This window comes from Chelonia mydas, chromosome 7, assembly GCF_015237465.2.
Source record: "Chelonia mydas isolate rCheMyd1 chromosome 7, rCheMyd1.pri.v2, whole genome shotgun sequence".
Lineage (NCBI taxonomy): Eukaryota > Metazoa > Chordata > Testudines > Cheloniidae > Chelonia > Chelonia mydas.
In genome coordinates, this window is record NC_057853.1 from 119716729 (window position 1) to 119730566 (window position 13838).

A 13838-nucleotide genomic window follows, 5' to 3' on the forward strand; every position below is an offset into this window, starting at 1 on the left:
TGGGAAAGAGATGGCCTCTCTAATGCTTAGTTATAGCCTCACAATTGCAAGCTTAGCTGCTACCACGAGGGACAGTTTACTTTGCAAGTTAATCCTTGATTTACATACACAATTTAAAAAAAAAAAAGTAAGAACCACAAACAGTCTATTAAAAACATTTGAAGCGTGTCTGGAACACAAGTCATGAGGGCTATAAAGACAGCATCAATCTGAATCAACAGAGGATAATACTGAATGTCACAGACCAATTAAAAGTGAAGTACATAGCAAAGACAAATGCTCTTTCCAGAGAATATTCGAAAGCTGGTTTTATGGTTTCAGGTCTGAAAGATGGAGTTATGTATTTTGAAGAAAGCATGAAAAGTCCTCTTGTAGGGAATCTGTTCTAAATGGCTTAACACCAATTACACGTACACAACCTGTCGTCTGCTGCTCACGCGAAATGCACAGAAACAAAAAATGTCACTTTGTCCACACAAAATTCCTATTACTGGATTGCTCCAAGAAATGCAACATGAAGGGATTCAAAAGTTTGTCTCTTCGACTTACATGGTTTACATGGCCACTAAGTATTTTTTTTAAATCCTGTCAAAACGCTACTGTGTACACACCTCCTCCTGGGGAGAGAATGAGGACAAACAAGTGACGGATATGCACAAGTGGAAGGCGCTCAGACACTATGCTGATAAGCGTGGTATGAGAACTTATACAGAATTTTAGGGATTTGAAATGCTACAAAAATGGCCTTAAATCTTGATTAAATAATATTAACATCCTAAGTGAGACATTAGAGGCAATTGCAAAGTAAGAGGCAAACATCTCAGAAGTGCATGAGAAAAAGCTAGCCTTATTAACGCATCCACTGACAGCAAATGCTTTAGAAAGCTAAATAAGAGTTGCATATATCAGATTTAGGTGGGAAATCTTGTACTCCCACCCAGACTCTGAATCTGGGACAGCTGATGGGAATCACACGGAATACAACTGCTTTAGGAGTTGTGAGGAACCACAGCAAAAAATCTCAAAGAAGAACAACTGAACCTGAATTGCAATGATGCAACAGTGAAAATGGGCCTACACACCACTTCAACAGCCAAATTTAGACAAGATGTCTTCATTCCACCCGGCATCAAGTGACATTCTTAAGATCAAGACAAGTGATTTGTGGGTAGATTGTTCTGTTGAGTCAGCATTTGAAAGAAAGCAATCATGCAAGTACTGCTACTGAGCGCAGGGGGGTTGCACTCGTGATCAGCAGTAAGGGAGTTGACGGTGATCATATTTTTTCTGGGCCCCTACACTTTAAAAGTCACTCATCTGACTGAAAAAACAGCACAGAATCAGAGAAGTTACTGAGCAATTTATTAACTGGCAGAGAAACAGTTACAAATCTGTGCGTGCTTAGTAATCACTGATTTAGGAAGCTATTTTAACAGCTAAGAACCCCAAAACTGGATCAAAAAGGCATTCACTATATGCACAATCACTCCACAGAATCCCACGTATAAACACATTGTGAATTGATACTCTACCCAACGGGCCATTTACTGAACCACAGAATTGTAGAACTGGAAGGGACCCTAAGAGGTCATCTAGTCCAGTCCCCTGCACTCACAGCAAGACCAAGTTATCTACATCGGGGTTCTCAACCTGTCTCCCCCCAACATGCTATAAAAACTCCATGACCCACCCGTGCCACAACTGTGTTTTCTCATATCCAGTAGATTAAAAGCCACGGCTGGCATTAGGGGGCAACAAACAGGGAATTGCTGGGGGCCCCATGCCACGGGGGCCCCACACAGCTAAGTTGCTTGGGCTTTGGCTTTCTGCCCTGGGCACCAGCAAGTCGGATACGAGGCCTGCTCTCTTGTTTTTTTTGGCGGACCTCCTGAAACCTATTTGCAGCTCCACAGGGGCCATGGACCCCCAGTTGAGAACCGCTAATCTAGACCATCCCTGACAGGTGTTTGTCTAACCTACTCTTAAAAGTCTCCAATGATGGAGATTCCACAACCTCCCAAGGCAATTTATTCCAGTGCTTAACCACCCCGACAGTTAGGAAGTTTTTCCTAATGTGCAACCTAAACCGCCCTTGCTGCAATTTAAAACCACTACTTCTTATCCTATCCTCAGAGGTTAAGGAGAACAATTTTTCTCCCTCCTCCTTGTAACCACTTTTTATGTTAAGTTCAGTTATACTGTACCACATGGGAAAGTTGACATTTCCTAGCAGATCTTCTATATCACTGACACAGCCCTGAGGATTTCCATTTGTCTCAGCTTTAACCCCTGCCTCCCTAAGACCTCATATCACAGCCATCTTCTTCCACCATTGAGCAGCTCCTCATTTGTCTAGAGGAATCACTAACAGGTAATCCCAAAGACTCCCTTTCCTATTAAGGCCTAACCATTCTGTACCTTCAAGCAGCTCACGGTAGGGGGACCTAGATCACCTGTACAGTAGCACAGAGATCTACCAGTTGGCTGCTGAAAGCAACACATTTATTTTGACCAAACAGCATTTTCACACAAGACAGATCTCAAGACTAAAATGGCAGAGATTTAATTGAATAAATACAAGATTCAAATCCAGCACTTTGATGTTCACGTAACCCATCAGAGTCAGAGTGATAGAAAACAAGGCAGCAATTGTTTAATGTTACAGTACCTGACTGGAAGACGTATCTGGCTAAGCCTTGCATTAACTCTGCTGGCCATGTAGGTGGTGCCGACTCCCCTGTTTCTCTCTTTAGTCGAAACGTCAACTCGAATCCAAAACCACTTGGCCCATCCGTTCCTGTAAATCTGGAGGGAAGGAAAAGCAAATGGGTCACATATTTCTCCTCAACAAGGGTGGACCTTAGGATTAGGTAGATGTGAGCAGCAGCAGCAATGCTAGGCAATGGTTTTCAAGACGTTGTGCCTTTTCTTTTCCTCCTAGGACGAATGAGGAGTTGAGAGCTTCTCTAGTGGTGTTTAAATGTACATGCATCCAAATGGCACAGAATCATTAGGTTAGCCAGCTCGTTTCTGCATAAAACTAATACAGTAATTCAGACAGTAAAAAAAAAAAATCTAAACTCTATTCTGGCATATGGCATGGAATATTCTGTACTGGGGACAGGTCAACAGAAAAAGTGGAAAAAGGTGAAAGTCTTACTAGAAGCACTGATTTAATCCCTTCAGATACTTCAGTGTCTGCTGACATTCACAACAGTCCACTGGAACTAGCATTAGAGGTGCATTTTGTCCAGAGTATCCAGATAAGGTAGGCAGCACTGAAAATGTTAAACAGGAAACTGACTGCAGAAGAAACCGGGTGAATGCTTGGCCAATTACTTTCGTAGGAGTTAGGTGGCAGGTTTATTTGATTGTATCTAGCAAGCTCTACTCAGGAGAGTAAGGCCACATTGGCAGAGGTAGGGAGATCAAGTCTGAAAAGTAGGCAAGGCTGTCCAGTGGAAAAGTAGTATGGCTTTTGATATGGTCTCCCATGACCTTCTCATAAACAACCTAGGGAAATACAACCTAGATGGAGCTACTATAAGGTGGGTGCAGAACTGGTTGGAAAACTGTTCCGTGAGAGTAGTTATCAGTGGCTCTCAGTCAAGCTGGAAGGGCATAACAAGTGGGGTCCCGCAGGGTTCAGTTCTGGGTGCAGTTCTGCTCAATATCTTCATCAATTATTTAGATAATGGCATAGAGAGTACACTTACAAGTTTGTGGACGATGCCAAGCTGGAGGGGGTTGCAAGTGCTTTGGAGGATAGTATTAAAATTCAGAATGATCTGGACAAACTGGAGAAACACTGACATAAACAGGATGAAATTCAATACAGGACAAATACTCTACTTAGGAAGGAACAATCAGTTGCACACATACAAAATGGGAAATGACTGCCTAGGAAGGAGTACTCTGGAAAGGGTTCTGGGGGTCATAGTGAATCACAAGCTAAATATGAGTCAACAGTGTAACACTGTTGGCCAAAACCAAAAAAACCCAAACATTCTGTGATGTATTAGGAGTGTTGTAAGCAAGACACAAGAACTAATTATTCCTCTCCACTCTGCGCTGATTAGGCCTCAACTGGAGTACTGTGTCCAGTTCTCGGCACCACATTTCAGGAAGGATGTGGACAAATTGGAGAAAGTCCAGAGAAGAGCAACAAAAATGATTAAAGATCTAAAAATCATGACCTATGAGGGAAGACTGAAAAAACTGGGTTTGTTTAGTCGGGAGAAGAGAAGACTGAGAGGGGACATGATAACAGTTTTCAGGTATATAAAAGGTTGTTACAAGGAGGAGGGAGAAGAATTGTTCTCCTTAACCTCTGAGGATAGGACAAGCAAGGGGCTTAAATTGCAGCAAGGGCGGTTTAGGCTGTAGAATCTCCGTCACTGGCGGTTTTAAAGAGCGGTTATACAAAAACCGGCTAGGGATGGCCTAGATAATACTTAGTCCTGCCTTGAGTGCAGGGGACTGTACTAGAAGACCTCTCCAGGTCCCTTCCAGTCCTATGATTTCTGGCTTTACTATCATTAGTCCTTCACTCAGAGTTCTACATTTTATACTCACACAGAAGGGAAAATGTCTGCCCTCCCAGATGCCGAAGACTGACAAAACATCAGACTTGCTGTGAAATTTCTAAGCCACATGGACAAATATTTAAGTCCACAAAATTTGAGACCAGTTAGCGACGCTAGCCTCCTTCATATTAATGCCATCACATCCCTTACTTGCTTGTTATGGCTGTGCCATGAAGTTTAAAGCAGGCATAAGAAAGATGGATTTATAGACAGCATAGAGGCATCACACAGAAACAGGCCTTCATAAGCTAGTACCGTTCTGTAAGTTGCATAAATTTGCAAGAAACTTTATGGTAACTGGCAAAGTTCACGGAAAAAGTGAATTTCTTGGATCCAGGTCCCTTGCTGACATCTATGAAAGATATAATGCAGGAGGTGTTAACATTTTATTTATACTAAAAACACCCAAACATGGCGATCAAAAAGCTCACTAAAGTATTTCCCAGTTGTGGTGCAGGGACCACCAGGGATGCTCAGAGCACTTCCAGGTGCCATAATGGCAAAGAATTTGTCTCTTCGCAGAGATGCTTCCCAGAAATTCTGGGCTGGACAACAGCTCTCAGGGGTTTGAGACTAACAAAAAAAACCCAAACCCAAGTACTACTGTGTACTTACTCTCTAGAGCTGCATCATCATTAGGCTTGGCAGAATTTTATTTTATTTTTTTTGGTAACTGCAACAGATTTTTTTGGTTTTTATCTATTTAAATTTACAGTTGTAGGAAATTACAGGGGAGTCAAACAGTAGAGTATCAGACAATTATTTAATGACAGTAGATATTTAGATTCAAAAAGTTAAAGCTTTATAACCATTAAACACACAAATTGTCAACATCACATCAAAATATACAATGTAAATATCCTTAAATCACACTAAGTTCTTAAGCAGCCTTAAGTTTCTTTCTTTGCCTATGTGTAAATTTTGATTATTAATGGAAATATTTTTCATGGGTTTATTGCACAGGGAAATTGACATTTACGGATAAAAGTCAAATCATGCCAAGTCTAATCATAACTATCTTTGTTGGGGTTTCTTTGATGCAAGTTTGATCCAATTTGCAGATGATGAAACTGGAGAGGCAGCAAATATACCCAAGGACAGGGCCAAGCTATGAAATAACCTGAAAAGATTAGAGCCGCTGTAATTGCAGGCAATGAGAGAAGTTACTGAAAGACTAAACACAGGGGAGAAAACAAACAGAAAAGAAAAGTTAGATATCTAACTAAGCAGCTCTACCCTACACACTCAAGCATGTTCATTTTCATCTTGACTACTTAATACACTCCATAATATGAAGAATTTGACAATCACTGGCATAGAGATATCTGCTGCAAATAGGACAGACCTGCTATTCAAGAATGGCTAGTCAAGGCATGTAAATACATAACTCCAAGAAGCTAACGTAGCTTGCAGTAACAAGCCACAATAAATGCATAATTACAAACTGTACATAAACTATGGAAGTGCTTATTGGTTACACAGAAAGTTTGGGATCATGGAACTGAATTTTGATTAGTGGAGCCTGTCTTAAGTGACCACTTATGAGGACCAAAAAAAAGGCTGCTTTAGGGAGGGAAGGTGGGCAAGGTGATATCTTCTATTGGACCTACTTTTGTTGATGAGAGAGAAACTTTGGAGCCAAAGAAAGCTCTTCTTTGGGTCTGGGAAAGGAACTCACAGGTCACACCAAAATGCAAGGTGGAACAGATTGCTTAGCATAAGTAGTTAACACATACTGTAAGAGACCATTCAAAGCAGAGTGGCCCATTAATACCTCTGCAGTCATAGGACAAAAGGAGGGGTTAGTGGGTTACAGGTTGTTGTAATAAACCATAAACCCAGTGTCCCTGTTCAGTCTATGATTTTTGGTTCGAGCAGCGTAATGAGTTTAAGCTCCTAGGCTTGCCCTTGGAAAGTGTTGTTCAGTAAATCTGCGAATACTGGGAGAGCCAGGGGTTCGACACTCTAGGGAGAAGCTCGCAGATCTCAGGTGTGCTAACTTGTAGAGTGTCAGCAGGGCCGCTGAGGCCTGGAGAGGAGGACTTGTGTTGCCCATGGCTGGTGCCCGCGCTGATGCATGGCAGGCACAGACAAAGCTTCCTCACACTAAGGGCAGGGAGTAGTGGGGTGTCTTACAACTCTTAGCATCCCCAGGAAGCGTTACACTGTCCTAGCTATGAAGAATGTTCTCTTCAAGGCCACTTTCAAGCCTTACATCAACTGTCATGTTCAATCACTTGAAGCTACCATATAACGTGATCATCTAAATTACCATATTTATTGTTTTAGGGCAAGATGCACAACCCTCTCTCAAACTGGTGAGCGCTTACACAAGCAGTTCCACTGAAGGTATTGGGACTATTTGTGTGAGTGCTCACCAACATGTGTAAGGTTTACAAAACTGGGTTCTTCACTAGTTCTCCGTCTGTAGATATCTAGTTCTAATGTAAAGAATGGGAATCTTAAAATACGATAATTTTTACTGAAACAAGCACAAAAAGACTTTCTTCCATATTTTAGCATGATGAAAGTTTACTACTTGAGTATTAAAAGGAATCTCTCTGGCAAGCAAGGAGATGGTTTTGCATGCTTAAACATGAAATGGGAGTAGTGCAAAGTTCTGAAGAGAATCAACTAGAAAGTCTCATTTTTGCCTGAAAATTTGGTTCCTTCTATGATTAGTTGTAACACCCGAAGTTATAGAAATGCTCACTTAAAAAAAAAAAAAAAAAAACAGTTTACCTTACACATTTGATAACACTTTTGTATAAAAAAATTCAGTGCTTTCATGTATCAGTTAGCAAGGGGGAAATTTACAGAAGAAACCCTTATAATAGGGAAGAGTAGAAAAATTACAATTTTTTTTTTTTTTAATTCCAGGATATATTACTTTTAAAAGGTGCTATATCAGCAACTTGGAGTTTGCTTTAAAAAAAATAATAATAAAAAAAAGTTGACTTTGAAATTTCAAACTGATCTTACACAGTTAAAATTCTTGTAAAGCAAGATAGATCGCTGCAGGATTATGTCCCCAATACGTGAATTCCAAATATATACTTTGAAGTGTGTTATTCAGTTGCTCAGCTTGAAAAAGCTGCTATAAAGCAAAGTGCATGATTCTAGCTACAAATAATTGTTTATCAAAAAAGTCCACACACATGCCATAAATTAATCTGTGAACAAGTTATGCAGTAATGAAAGTAAAAAGAAAAGGAGTACTTGTGGCACCTTAGAGACTAACCAATTTATTTGAGCATAAGCTTTTGAGATCTACAGCTCACTTCATCGGAGGAATGCACCCGATGAAGTGAGCTGTAGCTCACAAAAGCTTATGCTCAAATAAATTGGTCGGTCTCTAAGGTGCCACAAGTCCTCCTTTTCTTTTTGCGAATACAGACTAACACGGCTGCTACTCTGAAACCAGTAATGAAAGTGTTCACGTATGTGACTATGAAGTCTACACAAAAGGGACTGTTTAGACCACCAGTGTAGGCTAGCACCCCAACTGTTACCTTCCAATGGTATATTACTGGCAATCAATTTTACTACCAGCTAATTTTACAGGATAATTATCAACCTTACCAAAAGTTATTTGAGGCTTGTTACTAGGAAATGAAGAAAGAATCAACACCATTCACTTGACCAGGATAGCAAACCCTCTTTTCTCCTCAAGGTTTTATTCTGTGCTATAGATTACCCATTTTAGGTTTTTTTAAAAAGTTAAAACTTCAGATGAAACTTCAGTTATACACACTGAACAGTTACGAGTTATCTACTTTAGGAAACATGCTCTCTTTTTGCAAAAATGTGACAGCTCATAATACTTAACATGGATGGTTCTTAAGTTCTTATTTCTTAACTCAGCATTCAATTCTTTAAATAAAGCATGCAATTACTAAGAAAGATGACTATTTGCATAGGTCTTTATTCCACTACATAAACTAGGTCAGCAAAAACAGAGCTTGTATTTGAAGGCCTGATTCAAATGGTTATATTCTTGACAAGTGGTCACTGAAAAAAGACATTGTACTGAAAGGGAACAGATGTGATTCACCAGTGTTCTATTAACATCCAATGGCAATAACAATTTATGAAGTGTAAGTCGTTAATCTGAAGCGTTTTACTTTTAGCTTTGTAATTTGTTAAAAAATTAATCCTGATCAGTGTGTAATTTCAGAAGCCAATCTATGATTGTGATAAAATTCATACATATTTACTGAAGGCCTATTAAGAATTTTGTATAAGTGAAATATCGGGTTAATTTTTTTTTTTAATTTCCAAAAATAAGCAAGTCTTGTTTTACTTCCAAAATATAAAAATACCCCAGGTATTTTGAACTGAAAACCACTTTGAAAAAATGGCTAACAATCTCGAATAAAGTCAAAGCTGCTGCTTCTACTCTCCCATGAACAACATTCCCAAATAAAATTCTAAATAAATCTGATGCAGTCACAGTAGTTGCTATAAGAGTCCATAATAAGCGAAAGTGCTTACATCCTGTAGACAGCGAGATCCAGCTACACTATTTAAGAAGTGAATTTTCTCCTCAACCAATGACTGTACCATTGTCATGTCTAATAAGAGTCCAATTCAACCAGAAAGTAACCAGATAAATCCATAAGTCAGTGATAATCGGAGACAACATAAGACCAGGAATTCAGCAGCCTCTCATTTGTTCTCTACTGGTTTATTTTCTCCAACTCCTCAGTAGTTTCATATCCTATTCCTCCCTGCAAAGTCTCTCCATGGGTATGTCTTGACAGGCAAACACTATGTTTCTCAACTGAGACAGATTAACATAATAGTACCCCTAGGTTGCGATACAACCAGCTATCATGGCTTCAAACATGTCAGTCTGAGTCTTTCCAGGGCTTTTCAATAACATTAAGCTAACTTGAGTGAGCTAACACGTTTGACGAATACACCATTTTTGCCCCTCAAGACAAAGTTCATGTGTGTGACAGCAAGGTGAAACTGACAGGATGTTATTCCTTCACTACAGAAGATCTGAAACTCACCTCACTGTACCAAAGCTGTAGTTCTATTAATTTCTTTATACTCCATCAGTAGGAGAATCGCTATACATTAGTTTGAAGGTGTTTCAGATTTACAGTAACATTAAAGTTTAGACATTTAGAAATTAACACTGCAGATGGGGGGAGGGGGAGGGAGGAAACAGGGTGGGAACACAGAACTAACATTTTGTATCCATCCACAGACATCAACTGAGAGCTCCAATACAGCATTAAGTTTCTATACTAACAGAACTGAATACCTCACATAGTTTGGTTTATGCCTTGTTACGGCTGAACTATGCACTACTGAGTGAAAGATTTTACCAGAAAATAAAAATGCTAGGAAGGAGGAATATTTATACTTGTCCCAAATTCCAGAGATACCAGACAGGAGAAAACAAAACCAAAAAACCCAACCCTCTAGGTACATCCCATTATTTTTGCCTCTTCCAAAAGAGGAAGTATCCTGATTCCTAAGCATTCAGCTAGCCATATTTTCACAAAACCAGACATTGATGGGGGAGTTCTTGGCTTGCTACATGTCCACTGGCTAGCACCAGTGACATGCATCAAGCAGTTTCATATTTTAACTACAGCAGTAATGGAAGGCTCTTGTATCTGCCAAGTCAAATCCAACCCCATATTTAATAGTAAAACCTTATTTTGTCATATGAATAAAAATAAACCTTTTGAAAGCCAGAATCATATACTACATGCCATTCTTTGGTTAAGAAATCCCTTTATCTGTTCAGCAAATCAGACCAATGGAACAGTCCACATTTTACACACATGCTGCAGAAGTCTGGCTTGCTCTTTTAATGGGGTAAGAGTTTCACTGATCATGACATGTAGTTCTAGCAAAGGAATCCAAAGAAATAGAGGCCCCTTTATTTATAGATCAGCATAGCCAGCTTCCCTGAGCCCCCTGCCACTCAGTGCTCTGCCAGGACCTCTCCAGAAGCCACACACAGAGAACTGAAAAGCTGCTCCCCTTCTCAGCGGAGTATCCAGGGTGTTTTTCACATCAAATAACCCAGCTTTAAGAGGATCAAAAGCCAAACTAGCACTCTGCATTAAATCAGCGCTAAAAACTGGAGCCTTTTAGTTTAAATCAAAGCTGCTTGCCAAAGCATGTATGTTCTCACTGTACCAAGAAACAAGAAAAGCTTCTTTTCATTCCAGTGCAAAGATGGCAGTATTTCAGTCTGCTTTTAAAAGCTATGGGAAAAAGAGACACTCCTGGACAAGTAGCAGAGTGTACTGGGTGTTTACTTTTGAGAGTGAGTGTATAAACATATCAGGTTATGAATCCCTGAAAATGGGCATTCACAACTGGAAACACTGACCCTTAGCTATAGCCACGCCAGTTCGCAAATGAGAAGCACTTCAGAATAATTTTTAGTTTAATTATAGCTTCACTTTGGTAAGTTACAGAACAGCTCTAAACAACCATTTCTGGCCCCAATAATAGGATCAATCTTTCCCAAGAAAACTGGGCTAGCAGATAGGGCGCTGACCATTGATTCAGAAGCCCTGGGTTCAATTTTCAGCTTGGCCATGTACTTCCTGTCTGACCTTGGGGAAGTCATTTCAGCTATCTTGTGCCTCTGTTTCCCTCTGTAAAATGGTGATAGCACTTCCCTATCTCACAGGGATGTTGCAAGGATTAAATCGTATTAATTGTGAAGCACTTGGATACTATGGCACTGAGGACTATATAAATTACCTAGACAGAGCTCCCATGACTGACATCAGCAACAGCTACTGTTACTTCCTGTGCAAAGTCAAGAGTGTTCCAAACTCTGCCCCACAAGGGAACAGTAATTGCCTATCTACCCTGTTGCCTTTGTAAGTATTAATTACTGTTAGTCTGTAATTTTCAAAGGATTTTAGTTATTCATTCAAGAAGTTAGCTATGGTACAAGGCCATTGACAGGGAGTTCAGGTCACCTCCCACTTAAGTCAATAAAAGCAGAACTGGGCCAAAGTATTTTAAACTCCAAATTCTGGTTACATGGATAAGATGAATAGGACATTAAAACGGAGATTTTTCTGATGTGCCAGTGTAGGTCTTACTTTTGTTAAAACACTACCAAAAAATCAAAAGCGTTGTGTTCGTTCACAGGAATCCGAAAGGGACACTAACCTGTCTTGAGTCACAGTCCCAAACTGTGTGAAGTCCAAAGTTTTAGAGATCTCATTTACATTTCACCATTTCTGCCAAGTTAATAGTAATAATAAAAAGGCTATTTTAAAAAAATATTTAAAGGGACCCTCGTAGGCTATGTACCAGTATCTCAGTTAAACGACCGTCCTACAGTCTTCATTCTCAGCAAAATATTGGGCAACAGCTGATTTGCTAACACAACTGCTTGGATTCAAAGGGTCACCCTCTTAAAATAAAACCACAGAGGCACTCTATGCTTTTCCACAGGAAGTGATATACACTAAAATAAATATACATTCCAAAGGTAAAAAGCTACCCCATCTTGCTTAAAATCAGGAAGTGACTTGAGAAGACACGTTAAGTGAGATCCTACAAGCCAGTGCTGCATCAGACCATGAGCAAAGGGGAAGGAGGGTGAATATTGCAGACAGCCTGGGGAAGGAATGAGTGGACAGAAGAAAGGCCCAGGAGTCCCAGCAAGACAAGCAGAGGGAAATGCACCAGGACACAATAGGGCTTCTCCGCCAGCAAATGCAGATGCTGCAGTCTCTTGGGACCTCCATATTCAACAATCCTGGGCTCGACTCCCACTGCAGTCCCTATGCCTCTCCCCTCAGCATTCCATGTGGCCTCAGGGCCCACATGCCTACCCCTACCATCCCGCACCAGAAGAAAGCATGGACAACCACAGCTTCACATACAGCAACTATGGCTGTCACAGGTCAGTGTAAGTGTAGGCTAAATGGATGTGAATGTTCTTTCCCCTTGTTAACTTCGCTTGTAAATTGCCCAGATTTTTCTTTGCGCTGGTTTTGTTACCCAAAATTCTATTGTTTGGCAAATGATTCATCTTTATTCATTCCCAACATATGCTGCAAAGAGCAATGAAAGCACCCACTTCAGTATTTGTTACTGTGGAGTGTGACAACTCATAGTATTAGTGATAGTAACAATCATTAATGTACAGCAAGTACAACAAAATTATTAGGTGCATTCTTAACAGGCCCCAAAACAGCAGGGCCAGGTAGAGGTTGAGCAATAATGCACACATCACAATGCATTACTGTGGCTCACTGTTAAAGTGCTCTTGCAAAGCCACTCCATCACTGCCCTACCCCCCAGTGGCAAGTTTCCCCCCTTTGCTTCACAGAAATTATGCAGGTCACAGCAAGCAGCTATAACCATTGGGATTTTTTTTCACTGAGATCCAATCTTGTGCGTATCCAACGCCAGCGTCCCTTCGATCTACCAAAAGCACATTCAGCAGTCATTCTGCACCTGCTGAGCTGGTAGCTGAATCTTTCCTCGATGCTGTTGAGGTAGCCAGTATGCAGTTCCATGAGCCAGGGAAAAAAGGGGTTGTCTGGGTCCCCCAGGACCATTATTGGCATTTCAACATTGCCAATGGTACTCCGCTAGTTGGGAAAGAAGGCCCCTGCTTGTAGCATTCTGAACAGTCCTGCGTTCTTAAAGATGCGAGAGTCATGCACCTTCCCTGACCAGCCAATGTTCATGTCAGTGAAGCATCCCTGGTGACCCCCCAGCACTTGCACAACCATGGAAAAGTAGCCCTTTCTGTCGACGTACTCTGTGCAAGGTGGGCTGGTGCTAAAATAGGCGTGTGAATGCCATCTAATGCTCCACACCAGTTCAGGAATCCCATTGCGGCAAATCCATCCACTATGTCCGACACATTGCTGAGACTCTCGGTCTGGCATAGCAGGAGGTGATTAATGGCCCCATGTGCTTGCATGACAAGACACCCCACAGTGGATTTTCCAACTCCAAAAGGATTCCCACTGACCAGTAGCAATCCAACGTTGCAAGTTTCCACAGTACAATTGCCCCTCGCTTCTCCACTGTCAGTACAGCTCTCATTCCGGTGTCCCTGTGCTGAAGGGCGGAAGCGAACTTGGGACACAGATCCAGGAACATGGCCTCCCACTTCCAAAAGTTCTGCAGCCACCATTTGTCATTCCAAGCCTACATTACTATGCAATCCCAGTCAGTGCTTGTTCTCAGGCCTAGAAGTGGTGGTCCACCATGTGCTGCTGATCTGTGAATGCCATC

General features: G+C 40.9%; 1 protein-coding gene across 2 annotated transcripts in view; it reads right to left on the reverse strand.

Annotated features, from left to right (window-relative positions):
• The window catches only part of SUFU (SUFU negative regulator of hedgehog signaling), a 118882-nt gene that overhangs the window by 86784 nt on the left and 18260 nt on the right, over positions 1-13838 (reverse strand). For both annotated transcript variants that reach the window (XM_037903628.2, XM_037903629.2), the window contains exon 3: positions 2669-2805. In XM_037903628.2, the coding sequence (XP_037759556.1) occupies positions 2669-2805 (137 nt within the window). The remainder of the gene's footprint in view (positions 1-2668; positions 2806-13838) is intronic.